Genomic DNA, 18,075 nt, shown 5'->3' on the forward strand with positions numbered 1-18,075 from the left:
ATGGAGGTCCGGCATTCAAGAGATTCTAGGCCTAGAATCCTTAAAAAAAACACCAGCCTGCTGCACCGGCTTCCTGCAATGCATTTCACACTGCCTCCAAAACGAGAAACTAATTTGGTTTCCCCGCAGCGTTTGCCTTGCCACATGTCCTGTCGAGCGGATGACAGTTACACTGGGAAAAATATCAACGATCTGAAACTATAAGAAGACCTTGTTAGGCTCCCTAGAGTTTCGACTCTAACCCCTATTTTTGTTCAGTGTTTTAATGTTAATTGCCACGCACAACATCCTACGCACTTTTTCTCGCTCAGCAGGACATCCTTTTCCTTGTTATTGTTGTTTGACAACATTTGTTTTTACAATTCCCTGCGTTGTCCTGTTTGTGTACAGCGAACGCGCCTTCCTTTTCCCCGATTCTCAGTTCTGAATTCTCAATTCTCGTTTCCGCTTGGGAGAAGCCTTAATTCCTGCCCCCGGACCCGAGCAACAGATGATTTTCAATGAGTCCTGGCCCTTAGCTCCTGTGTCAGGACCTAATCCCATGTGTTGTTTGGCGAACGGGATGCGGGACAGGAAATGCAATTGTCTAGCCTCAAATATTTGCCAAATGCGTCGAGCCATTCATCCAGCGGATGCTCCTGCTCCTGCTCCTATTTATGAAATGTCGATGGCATATTTCCATTGTCCTATTTGTGTTTGCCAAACTGAGTCCCTAAGTAACTTTTTAATTGTTTTTCATGGTTGATTTTAAAGGAGAAATAATGGTATTTTATTTTAGACTCTAGACTCTAGAGGATATATTAATTTATAAAAATGTTTCAGATATATGTATATTACAACTTCCTTCCTTAAGCTTATCTTAATTTTCATATCCCTTAATAGAGAGTTTCCTAAAACCCCTAAGCACTTCCCTTACCCATCATCCCTAAGCCCATAATTCCCGTATAGTCTTCCGCCCACAATCGTAATCGCATTCAAAATCCGTGTAAGTGGTTTAACTAACAAAGAACGGTTGCCCCATTAGACATTTCCCTTCGGAGACAATACCTCGCGAGGTTGAGCTTTCCTCACTGCTTTTGTGGCATTTTTGTGTTCTTGAGCTCAGTGGGTTGTTGCCCAGTGTCTCTGCCTTTGACTTTGGTCACAAAACCATTTACGTGACACGTTTTGTAAGTTCCCATCGACGGTGCTGGTTTTGGTGTTTTCATTTTTTTGCTTTTTGTTGCTACTACTTACTGCCCGTTAATCAGATTCACGGAGCATTTCTTCACCGCCGTTCTCTTTATTTATTTTCATTGTTATCATTTGAAAATGCCTTAATCCGAATTTATGAAACGAAAGCGGAAGTCTGCTGCGGCTTGTTGCCCTATTGTCTCCGGTATTCCTCGGTTTCGGTGCTCGGTTTCCCAGCTCCCGGTGATGTGCCCATCAGATCTCATCTTGGAATTGCTTTTCCACTCAAAAAAAGGGCAACCAGTTTAAAAAAAAATTATTAAAAAGACTTTAAAAATATTTAAGTAATTTAATGTGAATAGAATATCTAAAAAATTGGTACCTGATTTAAAATAGAAAAAATATTAAAAGAATGCATACATTTGTTCTTAAAAGAGATTATAGAAATTTCTTTGCCATAGCTATATAGATTTTCAAAACTTGTATTTTTCAAAACCATTGTTTTCGAAATTAAATTTATAGACAGATCTTTCTAGTTCTAAAGCTATATAGATTGGATTGGGAACCAACATTATGATAAGAATAGAGACAAAAATGTGTTTCCAACTTTTATGTAAAAAATATAATAGAGTAAAACCTCCAAAAGATGGCGCATAGATAGTTTTTGTATATATTTTCTCAGTGTACTTCCCTTTGCAGGCTGTGTGGCATTTTCATTGCGATGTTTGGGTTTGCTTTTTTTTCTTTACGATCTTGTCTTATTTTTCCAGCATTTTTTTTCTTGTATTTACGGTTACTTGATTTGGTTTTATTATGATTCTTCCGATCGATTTGAACATTTTCGTAATAAGATTCAGTTGGAAACTTGAGAAAACCGAGAAAAAAACACGGAATAAACTCCGGCAGCTGTTACGCCCTCCGGTGTTAGAATTCTCCGAAGGAGAACGCTGAAAACTTTATGACGGAAGATGCCACACAATCTGTTTATTGATTTATAGTCTAGGGAAAGTGCCAATAAAACGCCGAGCACGAACCAGAGGAGTCTGCTCGGGTTTAGTTAGCTGGAGGGGATATCCCACCGTCCCTTGGTGCCATCATAAAAATTACTATCTTATACTTGGAGACGGACTTCTGTATATTTTTGTTGTAATTTTAATGACTGGCTGGGCTGGCTGGGCTGGCTGACTGGAAGGGATCCAAACCAGACGGAGTTTAAAATTTTTCGACTATAAATCGTTTAGTTCGGGGGTGGTTGGACCCTAAAAATAGATGGCGACACCCTCGATCGGGGCCCGGATATTTTTGGGAATTTGTGATATATGTATATGGATTTCGAAGGCACACGCTCCCCACACACCCAGCTGCCATTCCTCAGCCAGATGCACTTTCATATGTACTCCCTCCGACATAAGTGTAAATTAACTATTGAATGGGATCGTGTCCCTGAGGCTTCACTTCCTTTTGCCGACACATTTATGCACAAACACAATCAGAGATCCCGAATCCGGAATCCCGACCCGGGCACGTAATTGAAAATCAACAAACTAAGCAAATATCCAGGCATCCCCGGCATTTTGGGCAATTACCAGCCGGACATACAGAAATTACCTCAAAGAGTCACGTACGAGTGCCTAAGTAAACATCCTTTACTGTATTTCATTCCCACTTTTTTTTTTTTGGCAATTCTCATTGCACATCCTGTGGAAAGTGATTCTTATCGCCTTCAGATAACCGTCTCTAATGCACAGATTCAAATTCAGATTCCTGACCGGACAATAGACGAAAAAGAGGAAAAAACATTGCAATTGGATAAAAGGCAGCTGTTTTGGCTTGGGCTGGGCTTCATATGTGGATAAGCCGGGGATTAAATGCCTGTACAGAGAGCGAAAAATGGTAAAAGATACATGGAACCTTCAAAAATTATTCAAAAATTTTTGAAAAGTGCATGTGATGGACAATATGACCCACAGAGAAGGTCATAGCTCTGCCAATAATTATCCGATTCTTGAGCGGAATACCTTAATCGATTTGTGAATCGATTCTCCATCATTCTGCATCAAAATCTGAAAACAAAATATTTTCCCCATATTTCAAAAATTTTTAGGGGGTCCCCTTCAAAATCCATGGAAGGACCATTTGGCCCCAACTGGTGGCTATATCTTGGCCAATTTCCACCCGATTCTTTAGCGGATTACCTTAATCGATTTGTGGATCGATTCTCCATCATTCTGCATCGAAATCTGAAAACAAAATATTTTTGAGATTTTTCTTGAAATTTTCAGGGGGGTCCCCTCAACATTCATGAAAGGACCATTTGGCCCCAACGGATGTCTATATCTTGGCCAATTTGCAACCGATTCTTGAGCGGAATACCTTAATCGATTTGTGGATCGATTTTCCATCATTCTGCAACAAAATCTGAAAACAAAATATTTTTTTTTAGATATTTTTTGAAATTTTCAAGGGGGTCCCCTTCAAAATGAATGGAAGCACCATTTGGCCCCAACGGATGTCTATATCTTGGCCAATTTGCATCCGATTCTTAAGCTGAATACCTTAATCGTTTTCAGGATGGATTCTCCATCATTCTGCATCAAAACCTAGGAACGAAATTTTTTTCCCCATTTTCTGAAATTTTCAGGGGGTCTTCTTCAAAATCCATGGAAGTACCATTTTTAGTTTCTAAGCAATTGTTTCCTGTGTGTTTTTATCCTTCGTATCCTTCGAAACGTAATTAGAAATGATTAGAGCGACGCCGCAATCAATTTGGGAGAAAAAGGACCTGGTACCTACCCAATTCGTTATTTGCCGGCGATCGAGAAATGCTGATAAACAAGCCATTAGAAGCACTTGAGATCGCAACAGGACACCGCTTCAAAGTGCAGGAGGTGCAACATCTGCGCTGCAATTCGAGTGCATCTTGAAGGATGCACCTTTTCTGCTGCACTCTTTGGGCGTACGCGTGCCTGTGGAGGAGTGGGAGGGGGCGTGGTCCTGGAACAGGATCGATCAATAGACGGTTTTCCAAGTAAGCTGGCGTAACTCGATCATCGGGCTGATCTCGGTTGACGCGAGGAGCAAAAAGGATTCGAACACACACGCACTTGACAGCCCCCCTCCCCCCTCCTGACACATGTCCTGACCCATTCCATGCGCCATATGCTGTGCCCTGTCCCCCATTTTACTGAAAAGGATATTCAGGGATCTTTGGCATGCGTGTCAGCCGCAAGACAGCCACTGGGTCTTACATTGAAATGGTTTTTGGTGCGCGGCAGGAAAAGGATTTCCTGTAATTACTCTCCAGCTCAGCACTGGCTGCATAATTAGACCGGCAGTCTTCGAAATGAATGAATGAATTGAATTTTATTTTGATTTTGATAAATGGTGGATGATAATGAAGTTGTGTACGGATTGGTTGACAAGTCGGAGGGCGAAGAGTTGTGAACTAATGGGGTAGAGAGTCTCTGAGAATGAAAATTTGATGACAGCTCCCAGAGGGCGATTAGCCGAAGGAACTATTTTAAGACTCCATATGTAGGGCCATACATACATATGTTTTCCCAAATCCCTTAATCCTTGAATAAAAGTGTAAAGTTAACCCACATTCGATTCAGGAAAAAGATGCTGGCTTTGTAGATCTTTTGTCCTCCGGAAACCTTTCATACTTTTGACCTCAGGATGTTGACTCAATCAGCTTAAAAATGCGGGCCCAGAAGACGATCTACAAATGTGTCCGCAGCTGTCTTCCCAAAAAAAAACAGCTGAGAGAGCGGGCCCGGAGAACACCCTCTCTCTTCGGAGCATGCGCAGAGAGCCGCAGTGAGAGAAAGGCAACAAAACCCGCTGCTCGGAGGCGATCGGCATTCAGTCGAGAACGCGCTGCTCGCAGATACTCAAGCTACAAGATACTTTTGCTCCAGTCTCAGATACACCGAGCACCGAGTACGAGTTCGTATTACTCACTCATCCGCTAGATACGAAGATACATTTCGCAGTGCGCCAAACGATTGCAGTTTGCAAACTGGATTTTCCAACAAAACCCAAAATAATACAAAAAAAACAAACCCGAAAACGTGCTAAGTGAAAAATACAAAAGCCAATTGCAGTGGCTAGGAAAACCAAAACAAAAAAAAACTTTCAAAACTCGAACCGCAACGAAATAGAAAAAGTAGTTCAGAGCGTGAAAAAAATACGTTACTTGCTGCAAAAGTTGTGAAACGTATCCGAGAGATACAAACTAAAATATAGAGAGAGCAGCAGCAGCAGCAGTAGCAGTAGCAAGCGCCAAGCGAAAGCCAAACAAGCGACAAAAGTGCAATTTCCAAAAGCAAATCTATAGCTTATAGATAACCACCAAAATCCAAACAAATAATTAAGATTTGACAAATTGAAAAGCCTCGAAAAACGATTCAACCTCAAGGGAGATTCGCCGGATTGGATTAACATTTTGTCGACCAAGGTAAGTTGGTTTACATATTTTTCATAAACGGCCCAATCTCTGTTTATGGCCCTCATTAACACTCCAAGCCAAAAAAAAATAAAAAACGAAGCTTTGAAGGTTTTTTTTTTAATATTTTTTATTATTGTTGCTAGCTGTCTTGCATTTAAAGTTTGTGACTCTTTGGGGGCTAATTGACCTCCAAAGTTGTGCCTTGTGTATTTTCATAATTAAGCCAAAAATGAAACTAAAGTGGTAGTAACAAATTGAAAGTTACTATATACTAGGTAGGCCCACAGTTTCTTTTAAGCCATAAAGACAAAAAAAAAGAAAAAAACTGAGAAAAAGATAATAACTGAAGCGAGTATAACAACCACTAACAAAGCGACACTCAAAATGCCAATGCGGCAGCTGCAAAAACGAAATTTTGTGGCCAAGTCGATAAAGATGCATTCATTCTCCTTTCTACCCTTGGACCCTGTTGGCCCTGTTTCTCCGGTTCTCCAGTTCTCCGGTTCTTCTTCGGCTTCAGTTTCTTCTCTTCATTGAATGCGCGCGCATGCGCAAAGGATATGCCTTCTGGGAGTGGGGGGTTCTCCTGGGTTCTCCTGTAATCTTTGCAGCTGCAGGATCGCACGATCTGCACCTGGCCTCGCCCGCTTAATTAATTTCCCAGCTGACTCAGAACCCACAGAAGAGGAAATGACAAAACGCTGACTATGCGCCACTTTTGATAAGAAGTTAGGGTCGGGTCTGGGGGCCGGGACTTCCTGCTAGAGAGCCCATAGAGGAGGAGTCAGGAGTGGAGGCAATGCCTCACTTCACAGTGACACGTGCGAGGCGTGAATACGAGTCCATCCCCCCATCATAGCCCCAACTATTTCAATTTACTCTCCAACTGCATATTTCACAAGAGTCGGGCGGGATTCGGATTCGGACTCGAGTCGATTCGAAATGCATTTGGCGCCATTTGGCCGCTCAGTACTTATATTTTTAAACGCATCAGCGACAACAAGACCGAAAGTCGTCACACATCCGTCCATCACACATTGGGGGCCATTACACTGAGAGAAAAATAATATCAAAGAAAATAGAGGGACTTTCAGATATAGGTAGTCCTCAATAAAATATAATTTATACACTTCAATAAGAAGAAATTCTTTAGAATTGAATGGAAAATCTATATTTTCTCTCACTGTACCCGACAAATGATGAATGGGGCAATGTATTTTTTTTTGGTGGGGCAACAGAGCAAGAGAGACAGCCGCCCAGAGACAGAGACAGAAAAAGCAGACGTCAGGCAGACAGCCGATGCGATGCAGTTGCTGCCCCGATGGCGTTACATGATTTGTAATATCAGCAAACAGTCGTCACAGAAACAGAATTACGACGAGATCAGCATGTGCATAAATGGAATCCGGTTCGGCTTCTAGACTGCCAGCGAAAAAAAAATTATGTTTATTTTTAAAAATATTCAGCAGATTATCATCTGTCGTCTGCTGCACTCCGATGAATGAACGAGTTTATTGCCTTGAAAGCTGGCCAAGAAAATTGCCAGAATTTGTGGGCTTCTGCCACAAAAATTTACAAACAATATATGAGTTTTTGAAAAATTTAAGAAAATTTTAGTTTAACAAATTGCATAATAAACAGGAAAATTATTTAATAATTTTTGAATAAAATTTTAAAGGTCTGGTGAGGTTCAAAATCTGTTTCGGCAAACGGAAGCAAGATGGAAAGGGAGCCTCTGGAGAAAGAGGAAATTGTGTGGCATAAACACCCGCCGACAAACACACAGATAAAATGGCAGACACAGATACAGATACGGATACACGATCAGTCCGAAACTGAGAGAATCACATATATTTGGCGGATAGCAAATTACGCACTTAAAGTGCTCGCCAAATGACAGGAAACGCGTCATTTTTACGAACTTCAAATTACAATTTTTACGTTTCGTTGTCTTTCGAGATGTTTTTTAGGAGACTGTGATGTCTGTGTGCCGCCGCTTTAGTGGCAGCTACTAAGTGGCAAGAACGAGGGTCCGCAGTAGGAGTGCAAAGTGCAGAAACTCACGCACTTAAAGCTATTTATTTTTGGTGGATGTAATTAAAAGTGGCGCATGTATGGCACATTTCCTCATTTATCTGTTTGACTTTTGAGCATTTCCTTGAAAAGGAGAAAATATATATATAGGAAAGGAAGGGCGAATGGTGGGGCAGGGGTTGGTATGTACATCCTGTGTGCGCAGGCGGTTGGCGGATATGCGATCGTTGCACCGCCGACGACTCTGACTTCCTGCCATTGACTTTGTCAAATAGTAACTGAAAACCATTTCCCTTTCCCTTTTTTTTTTTTTCTTTATAATTTTTTTTTTTTTCCACCATCCACCAAACAAAGCGAAGCGTGAAAAACAACCAACTGAAAATAAGACGACGCGTGCTCAGCACGAGCTACCGATCACCCGAATGTCATTGCCATATGCCATATAGTATTTAGTGTATTTCTGATATCTGTCTGACAAACACGAATCAATCACATCGAATCGAGGGAGGCCGGAAGCCCCTCTCACACAGATCATCCCTTTGCTGACTAATCCCGCTTGGCTTTTCCGCTTTTCCCCTGGCGTGGGAGTGGGAAGTCGGAACTTTGTTTTCATTGAAAGCGGAAGTTGATTAAACTATCATTGTCAGAGATAATCTAAACAATTTATAAATCATATATATGGATTCTCTCAGTGTAGGATATAGGCCCTGCCTCATGGGTGGCCTTCTTCCCCCTTTTATTTTACATTTTCAATTAAAATTGAACCGAAATAACTGAATTCAAAGAGCAACTACAATTATGTTAGCTGAGAGCCTGCTGGGCGACTGGACCGCCCGAAGATCAGGAAAACTTGAGGCTTGACGGGGGGCTCCTCCAAGGGCATTGTTATTCTTATCTAATGGTGTCCAAGATGTCGCTTCATATGCATTTCGGATAGTTTATGGCATCCGCTGACTGACTCACCTTTTTCCATTTGATAGGCGTGGGCTGTGTTCTGATAGCTTTCTCTATAGGGTTTCCAATAGCGATAGGGATAATTTATACAGCCTCTCGAGAAATACATTTTTCTTTTAAGTTTAAGTAAAAAAAAAAGAAGTAGAACTCCATGAGTCTTCCTTCCTTTTTATATATTTTTCGTGGGAATTTCTGAACTGAACTGAGACACCACCGGCAATGAACTGTGTAATTAAAACTTCTGCCAGCTCCTTACGCATTTCCTTCAACGGAAGCTCCCTGTCGCTTATTCCGGAAAACTATTAAAGGTTCCCTTTCGGTTTGGACTTGAAATCTCAGAGCAGCAGGGCTTCCGTTGCCATTTGCCATTTGCCGCTTTGCCATTTCCATTCCCATATTCTTACCCGCATTTCGCATTGACACCTTTTATGATCCGACGGCGGATGTTTCGCTTGTTTCTTGATGTTTTTGTTTTTATTTTTGTTGTTTGGACCCCCTTCTATATATTCATTTTGATTCCCATTTTTATGGGCTCTTTGTTTTGCTCACCGTTTTCGCAGCTGCCAATTGGGCTGGTAATTATTTCCGCTCCGCCTCTGTTCTGACCCCCATTTGGAATCTGAAATCCGGAGCCGGAGAACCAACCAGCCCCAGTAATCGGGCTCTGCCTGGGTTTCTATGTCAGCCAGAGCCACATGCCGCTATATACCCCCGGTCATTAGCCACGACCCGCCACGTCCCCGCCTTCGGGATGCCCCACTCCCCCCCTAGATCGATATGACAGACTTCCAGCTTGGTAATGATTATTCAGCGCTTCCTTTCGCGTGCGATCCGCCTCGATGCTAATGACGCCCCATTCCGGCAACAAGGTCACATTTGATAACAGTGTATCAATTGGGGCGCACAGAGGGAGGGGTGGGGTGGTAGGCTCAACACTCTTAAGTTTATACATTTTGTTTTTTGTTTATTATTTATTGTTTATTACAAAGAAGTCCCGCACATGTAGCCCATGTTACTAAGAAGCTATATGACCTACAGAGGTGTCTATATTTAATATTCAAAATTAAATAATTCCACAAAAAATGTTTAGGTTATTTCCAAAACAAAATTATTACTGAGAAATATATATTAGGAATGTTTTAATCATTTTGTTTATTTTTCTTTATAATTTTAATCAGAAAACATTAAAAATAATGAAAATATTAGGGTGGTTCAAAATGTATACAAATATTAAAAAATATGTATTAAATTGCCGATTAATAGATAGTCCACAGTATAGTCTTATAATATTTTGTGAAGAACCCAACCCACTATCTACAATGATTGCAAACTGAATGACTAATTCAACATACCCTGTAACCTGTAAGCATTGGGGGTCATCACACTTGTGTACAACTCGGCGTATGCGTGTTATTATTTGTTTTAGTATTTATACGTCCGTTTTTGTTATTATTTTTGCCGTTTTTGCTGTTTCTGCTGTTATTGCGATTAACGCAATTGCCGGCTTGTGAAAGCATTTCCGTTGCACTAACCTACCCACTGAGTCACATCCATTAATCAGCAATTTCTGTATCGCTCTCTTCTCCTCCAGACAAGAACCGAAAGCACTACAATGCAAGTGGAATCCAGCTACCCGAAATACGCCGGACGTGTGCCGCCTTTGGACCTCTCCCAGGTGAACGCCACCCAGGATCTGTGGAGTGGCAGTGGAGTGGCCACAACGCCTTCCTCTAAAAGGCACCTCCATCATCCCTACCAGATGCTGGACAAGTGCCGTGGTGGGGGAGTGGTATCCCTGATCAGTTCCTCCGCCACCTCCGACGACAACAATAACCGACTGCTGGGCACGGACGATGCCGGCATGACGAGTCTGCTCCATCCCATTGGCTCCGATGGCCTGCCCCTGGATCCGCGCGACTGGACGCGAGCGGATGTCTGGAAGTGGCTCATTAACATGGCCGTCTCCGAGGGCCTGGAAGTGACGCCCGAACTGCCCCAGAAGTTCCCCATGAACGGCAAGGCGCTGTGCCTCATGAGTCTGGACATGTACCTGTGCCGCGTCCCAGTCGGCGGCAAGATGCTCTACCGGGACTTCCGGGTGCGACTCGCCCGGGCCATGGCCCTGCTCTCATAATCCGTATCCCACGGATGCATGCAGCTATCCCTCACACGGTTGTACATATGTATCTCTAGAGTTAGAGTTATATTATTAGTTATTAGAGTTATAGCTTAGCCTAAGCTATATACTATTGTTAGTTGTAATGCCTAGTCGATAGATACTTGATAGCTAAGTCTTTAGCCATAACTGATCCTGCATTTCAATGTCAAAGATTCCTCCGCGGAGGAGTGAAGCAGAAACTGAAGAGAAGTTCGAATGCTGTCCTATTAGATTGCTAAGTTTTGCATCCGATGATGAAAATATAAATATATAAAATGAAATTTTATAAAGAAAAATTATTGGTTTTTATTTGGAAAGGTATTCTTATCATAGAAAAGAAATATAATCTGAAATCTTTAGACTTTAGAGGTTTATAGAAGATCTTAACTTCCAAGTCCAAGTTCCTCCCCTTAAAAAAAATAACACTGATACCCCTAGTACTTCATATGAGATTTAAATATGAGATCTTAAGAAAAACGACCACTACCTCTTCCTCAAAAATATTCTCCAGCTTCCTTTGATTACCAAAGCTTATACATATGTATCTCAATATATATCTTGTCTGCACTTCTGTTTATTCTAAAATAAAACCCATTTGAAACAGTAATTTCCAAATTGCCCATTAAATATAAAGTTCTGGTCTTGGGCAATACTTCGTTTTGGTGTTTGGGGTCCTAATGTTCTGTTTATGTCTTTCACAATTCCCGCCAGACAACTGGCATTGACAAGTGAAAAACGCTCGCCCAATTAGCACATCATTAAGTCCCAGGCAATTGCCACGACTTGAGATATATTTTGGGGAAAGGGGAGACTGGCTGTATACTCCGCTCTGCTCACACTCTCGCGGGGGCAAGTGCAATAAACTCTTTGTTATTCTTGGCCAGAAGTTAATGCTAACATTTGTTTAGGCCCCATAGGCCATACATAGATCACCCAAAAAGTGTTTATTTTCCAAAGACTTTTCTCATCGCAGTGTGAGGGTTGGGGAAACTGGAGTTATTCATTTTTTAAATGGAATTTCCACCATTTAATTTTCGGATGTTGCAAAAAAAAAAAAGGCAACCCAACAATTATGACAACAATAACAATAACGATAACGGATAACGATAATCAGCATCGGTAGTCAAATAGAACCCGGATAGATACAAAGATACATCCGTGAGTGGGTGAACAAGCGGGACGGCTAGATCGGTGGCATATATATACAAAAATTCAAAGCGCTCCATCCGCCCGTGCATCCGCTCATTTCATTTAGGTTTTTCTTTTTGTGCCTTCTATGAATGAACAGGCACACCGATGCATAGATACATAGATACATAGATACACGGATACAGATACAGATACAGATACCTATTCAGATACAGATACGCGATGTTTTGATGCTCTTCCTGCTGCTTGGGTCTGGGGCTTGGGGTTTTGCTTTTTCTGCTCCATGTGGCTCATTGTCGCTTGTCGGTTTTCAGTTTTCAGTTTTCGGTTTTGTAAGTTTGCATTTAGTGCAGTTTGGTTCGAGTTCTCGGTTTTCGGTTTGTCGGTAGCATCCGGGATGTAGTTAAAGGTAAAGGAAGTGAGACAAATGACCCATCCCGGCCGCTTTACCTTGTAAACACAAAACCCAGACAAGACAGGCCAAACCGAACTGAAACGGCAACAGATGTCGCACCTCGACACATGCCACAACAAGGGGCACAGGGCATCATGTCCAGCAGCTGACACCCCCAGAGTCTTAGTTCCAAAAAAAAAGTAAATAACTGCAATCCCAAGATGATTTCCAAAGAATGTTTGTGGTGTTACAAGAAGGATAAACATCAGGTATCACTTTTTTTAATAAAATAAGATTTAAAAACAATTTGATTTGAGGGACTAAGCACCTTATAACCTGCGAGTATGGGGTATAATTATTAAAATCTTCAGGTAGTTCTTAGAGCGATACTAAAGAGCGAAGACTTATAGAGATTATTTATAGTTTAAGCTTAGTTTTTAGTATTTTCTATTTATTTAATACCTGATTATTAAAGTGATATCTTTGTCCTCCCCCGATGAGTCTGCTGACCTCCTTGTAGAGGTCTGTCTTATGGCGCTGTGATTCATTGGAGTCTTCCCGCTTACTTCATCGGTTAGGCATCTTCTGATCAAAATATATATAAAATATACTACTATATAATCTACGAGATATAACTACTTGTGTACACTGACGAATAGTCTGAGCAAAACAAAACTGTGAATCATATAAATCATATAAAGACTGGGAAAATTGAGGAAATGCCGCTTATGTAAAGTAGAATATCCGCCGGCAGGCGAACGGAAGACGAGGTGCGAAAACAATAAAACCGGATAGAGAGAGGGGAAGAGAGTGTGTCAGAGACGGAAGTGGACAGGGTCGGAAACTGTCCGTCGATCGACCAAACCTCAGACACTAAGCCAAGCCAAACCAAACATCAAATATTGAAACCACACAATCACAATCCCAATTTCAGCTACCGGGCTTCAGTTGCCAATTTATTGAAATGCTTTTTCCGTTTTTTCCGCTTTTCCGGCGCTTGTCTTGCCGCGTAATTGAATTTTGTTTCTCGGGGAGGAAATGACTAGACCAAAAAACCAGAAAAAATAGAAAAGAAAGATTCTATTCAGTCCCTTCAAGTGGCTGGGCCTTCCTCGAGAAACGAGGAAGCTCCAGTTGAAAAGGAACAAGTGGCCGGTCTCGATGGGATGGTGCAATGGAAATGTGGATATTCTAAGACTCTTGAACTCCAGAACAGCAATGTTATATTTTTTAATTAGTTCATTGCCTGTAGAGGGCCAGATCCAGTGGCTGGGTGCTATATTTCCCACGAAACTCCGTCTCCATTGGCGTTGGGGGTAAACAAATGAAGAAGTGAATCAACAGAATACATGGGGTATATGTGGGGAAAGAGTTTTGGGAGCCACACACAATGCCTTTTCCACGATGGGATGGGATGGGACGGGACGGGATGAGGGCCACTTGTTGTTTGGTTGTTTGGCTGTCTGATGTCTTGTTTGTTTGTTTGTTCTGGTCCGACGATAAAAAAAAAAACCGATATGCTAAACATGTTTGGGCCAATGGACAAGGGATCTCAATAAAATACGATCCGGGCTTATTGATCTGCAGGCTGCAGGTGATTCACAAAACCGGACGACATAAAATAAATATCTGAAAGCCATTTTTCCAACACCATCACACTGCCGAGTGATAAATGGAAAAGAATAAGAATTTTAAATTCCTTTAGAAACTTGCAGGCGGTCCCCAGCGGGTTAAGGTAATATGTGGAAATTTAATTACCAAAATTTCACATCTGAGACTTAAGAGCCCACCCAGGGGTCAAGATTCTTTTCCATTAACATCCGTTGGCAGTTGAAGAAAATGTATTTCTCAGCGAATTCAAGAGCACTCGAGGTTCAGCGGATTGGATTTCTGTTTTTTTGTTTCAAGCTCTTGTTTTTTTCGGTTTTTTTTGGGTATATTTTGAAGTCAAGTTGGTTCTCACTCCCACGCTCTGGGGAGTTGTGGAAAAGCTGTGTGTGAAATGTGTCTTTTGAGGGAAATGCTCAAGACCCACAGTCTCAGGGGCAGTCAAAGAAACTGTCATTGCCAAGCACAGAACCCACACACTCGGATACAGATACAAAAACAAATACAGATACAGATAGAGATACAGATACAGATACACTTGGCAACATGGGAGAATTTTATGCATAGAGAGCAGAGCAATCTGATTGCCACACACCAGAAGAAGATCATGGGAACGAACTTTGCGGCTCAGCCAAGTCAAGTGTGAAGCTAGAGAGAGAAGGAGAAAGGTGGAGAAGAAGTCAGAAGGGCAGGCTATCCCCTCCCCGTCGTTGCAACAAGTGCATTCATCTAATAGATACGAGTCGCCGCCATGAATACGATAATTAATGGGATCCTACATTCATTCATGATTTCATTCCTTGTCAAATGCAAACAAGTCCAGAGAGATTGTAAATGACTTGGAGTCGAAAAAGATACATTACATTTTGAAAAAAATTGTACATAAAATTATGGTTAAAAATAAAAAAATATAAATAGATTTGGGAATATATTTAGGACAATGAAGTTTAAGACTTTAAAGTATCTTAAGACTAAAACAAAATAAGTAGTTTATGGAAAAGTTTTTTCTTTTGAGAAACTATAAGAGTACCATAAACTATAAGTAACATAACTAAAAAGTTTGTATATCTACAATATCCCTATAATATATATAAGATATAGATACTATCTTCTATAGAAACTGTTAAAAATATCTCTCTAAAATGTATCTAAAAAGAACGATTTTAAATTAATCTTATAAGGCTTTTGGGCAATTAAATAGAAACATATTGTAGTTCTTTATTAAATGGCTTACAATATAAAGATTATCCTGTTTTTTTCTGTGCACTTTTTGAAATGAAAAGACAAAACTGTCTTCCTGCTGCTCTTCCTGCACTTCCCATCCAATTGCTTGCTTATGCAAGGCAACATATACTGTGTGGGCGTGTCATCACTTTCAATTTTGCGGCCAATTTGAGTGACACTTTCTGCCTGTTTGTCACGCCGCTGGCGTAGCCAAAGATTGTGGCACAAACGGGGTGGCATGGAGTGACGAAGCCCAGGAACGGGGCTATAGCCAGGAGGCCTAGGAAAGACGCAACTTTGTGTCTGCTCGTCGTCTGCGGCGCTTCCGTTTCCTGCGCATAAATTTTAATGAGCGAGCCAGTTCAGTTTCCCCCATCCTCCCCAGGCACACTCTATCAATTGAAGATCCAAGAAACAACTCTGAAAACGGTTAACAGGAAACCCTTTGAATTGTATTTTTTTTTTCGTATTTTTTTGTTATGATGTCTTGCATTATTTTCTTACCTTGACTTTCGCGACTCGAACGCAAAGTCACGGCAATGTTGGCCATAAATTGGCACAACCAGTTTGGCCACGGGAGAAAACAAAAGAAAAGCCAAGGCAATGGCCAAACGGCCGAATGGATGAGGCTTTTACTGGCTTTCCCAACCATGAAATTCGTGCAAAAAACACGTCAGCAGGAATGTGGCTTATGAGACTGATCAACAGGTGGAGTATCTTATAAAGAGCATTGTAAAGTATCTCTGATCTTTTTAATTTATAAAAAAGAGAATAAAATCTCTATCTAAGAGGTAATATAGGAAGAACTATATATCTAAAAATATAAGATTATGGGACCAAGAAACAAGGAAACCCATTAACTTCAACCAATTTAAATAATTTCTCGAGAAATATATAAAACCAAAAAATATAATAAAATAATACCCTAAACCCCAAAGCTTTTTTGATAAATGTGTCATAAATTTTGTTTTTGTTAAATAGTCTTAGTTTTAATTTTTATTAATCACTTTATCGGAGTGAGTTATGGTATTATGAGTTGTTGGGGAAACCTTTTCTTTATCAGAGTGACTTTTGGAACAACTGCCCTGTAAGGTTTGAGGAAGTTCTTTATTAACTCCAAAGTCCAGCATACCCTGGGAGCTCTAGGACCTGGTGGAGGTTTTTCTGCTTAAGTTTTTGGCCACACACCGACCGCTGCTCCATTGGCAACAAAGTGAAACTAGTTTTTCAGGTTCGGCGCATGGCCACTCGGCTGATAACAACAATTGCAATGCGACGGACGTCGGCGCATGCGCGCCACTCTTGCATTCCTGGAGCAGCTCTGGGTGCTGGAGCCACTCGCTCCTCTCTCTCCCCCTCTTGGCGAGGCATTTGTGGAATTTTAATTGCGCAAAAAACGCTGCAAAAAAGAACTGCAAATGCAATTGGAACTGAGACGATGGGCTTGGGGGTCTGAGGGTCTTCATGGGACTGAGACGTTGAATGATGGGCACTGGGTGGTTAGATTGCTGCAAGTGAGAACATATCGCGTGATGGTGATAGATATAATGACCATGGATGGGCAAGATCTGGGAAGATCGAGATGATACGGCTGCCACAGTCACCAGACCAAAGCAGAAGCCAGAAAGACTGGGGGGACTGGACGACTGGAGGACTGGCTGGCTAAATCTTACACGCTGCTCGAATTATAAGTCGTCGACATTCTGCCAGCACAGAAAAATGAGCCAGCATAAATAAACTTAAAGCAAAGCGAAATAGAATAGACATTTGTATCTGTTTGTGTCTGCTGGGGCCTGTCTCTCTGCTGTAATTGAAGTTGCAGAAAGCCAACCAAACAGCTAAACAGCCACAAAAAGTAAACTCAAGAAGGCAACAGCGTTGGAAAAACAAAAACAAAAACAAGAAAAGTAAAAAAGAATAGTACAAGATGAGGTCTCCAGCACCACCACCACCACCACCACGTAGTCAGTGGAGCGCGAGGCATGGCGCATACGGAAGCCATAAGCTGCAAGAGATTTCTCTTTGGCCCCGCTCGAGTTTCGGCTGTTGAACCCGTCGCACCACTGGAGCATGATCTCTGCTTAAGATTCCTCGCCACCACCTCGCCCGGGGTTAGGAAATCACTTGCCCCCAAAACGTATTCAAGGATGCGAGCCAACCAAACCAAAAAATCAATCACCCCGACAGTATTTTGGGGCACCTCAAATGAGGATGCCCCACAAGCAAGACACAAAAAAAAAATCACCGAAAATTACAGGAAGCAAAAGCACTTGCCGAAACGATCGAAAATCATTCAATTACGAGACAGCTGGCATATAAATACGGGGCGGGGCGTTTAATCCCCAATAATTATGTAAATGCACTGGAAATGACAATTACAATTTACATAAAAATCAATGAGAGTCATAAAATCAAATCATTTCAGATTATTTATTCAAATATGTTCAATATTTTCAATTCAAGCCACAATTTTTAAGGCTTAAATACTTTGAAATATTATATGTACTACAATTTCTATTCTAATTTTACTTTTCTGTCTAAGAAAACTTACCTTTTATACCTTAATTATACTTAATAAATATACGTTTTTTATAATAATTTGTTTCTGTGTTTAAAAAACTGGAGCAACAGGAACTTATAAGGTCAAAGGCAGGTGCCTGAATTTATGGCAGGATGCAAGATGCAAAAATCAAGGGTGTCCTGGATGAGGTCAGAATATTTAAAAGGGCCTACCTCGTTTTATGTAACGTTAATGAAACTTAAAAATGAATATTAAAATACTATATATCTGTTTTCAAGCGAGACAACATTTCTTTTACAGATTCAAGAAGAATCTGGTGGGATAATGATAAAAATTAGAAGTTTTACCTCAATATATTGACATTTGTTCATTTTTGAAACCAAGAATAGGGAAATAAGATCAAATAATAT

At 41.1% G+C, this 18,075-nt stretch overlaps 1 protein-coding gene across 1 annotated transcript; it reads left to right on the plus strand.

Annotated features, from left to right (window-relative positions):
- Positions 1–5,002: 5,002 nt before the first annotated feature.
- LOC6495643 lies at positions 5,003–11,065 on the plus strand. Its single transcript, XM_001959255.3, has 2 exons — positions 5,003–5,632; positions 10,203–11,065. The coding sequence occupies exon 2, from the start codon at positions 10,224–10,226 to the stop codon at positions 10,743–10,745; it is 522 nt and encodes a 173-aa protein (XP_001959291.1). The 5' UTR covers positions 5,003–5,632; positions 10,203–10,223; the 3' UTR covers positions 10,746–11,065.
- The last annotated feature ends 7,010 nt before the right edge of the window (positions 11,066–18,075 follow it).

Source organism: Drosophila ananassae, chromosome 3L, assembly GCF_017639315.1.
Source record: "Drosophila ananassae strain 14024-0371.13 chromosome 3L, ASM1763931v2, whole genome shotgun sequence".
Classification (NCBI taxonomy): domain Eukaryota; kingdom Metazoa; phylum Arthropoda; class Insecta; order Diptera; family Drosophilidae; genus Drosophila; species Drosophila ananassae.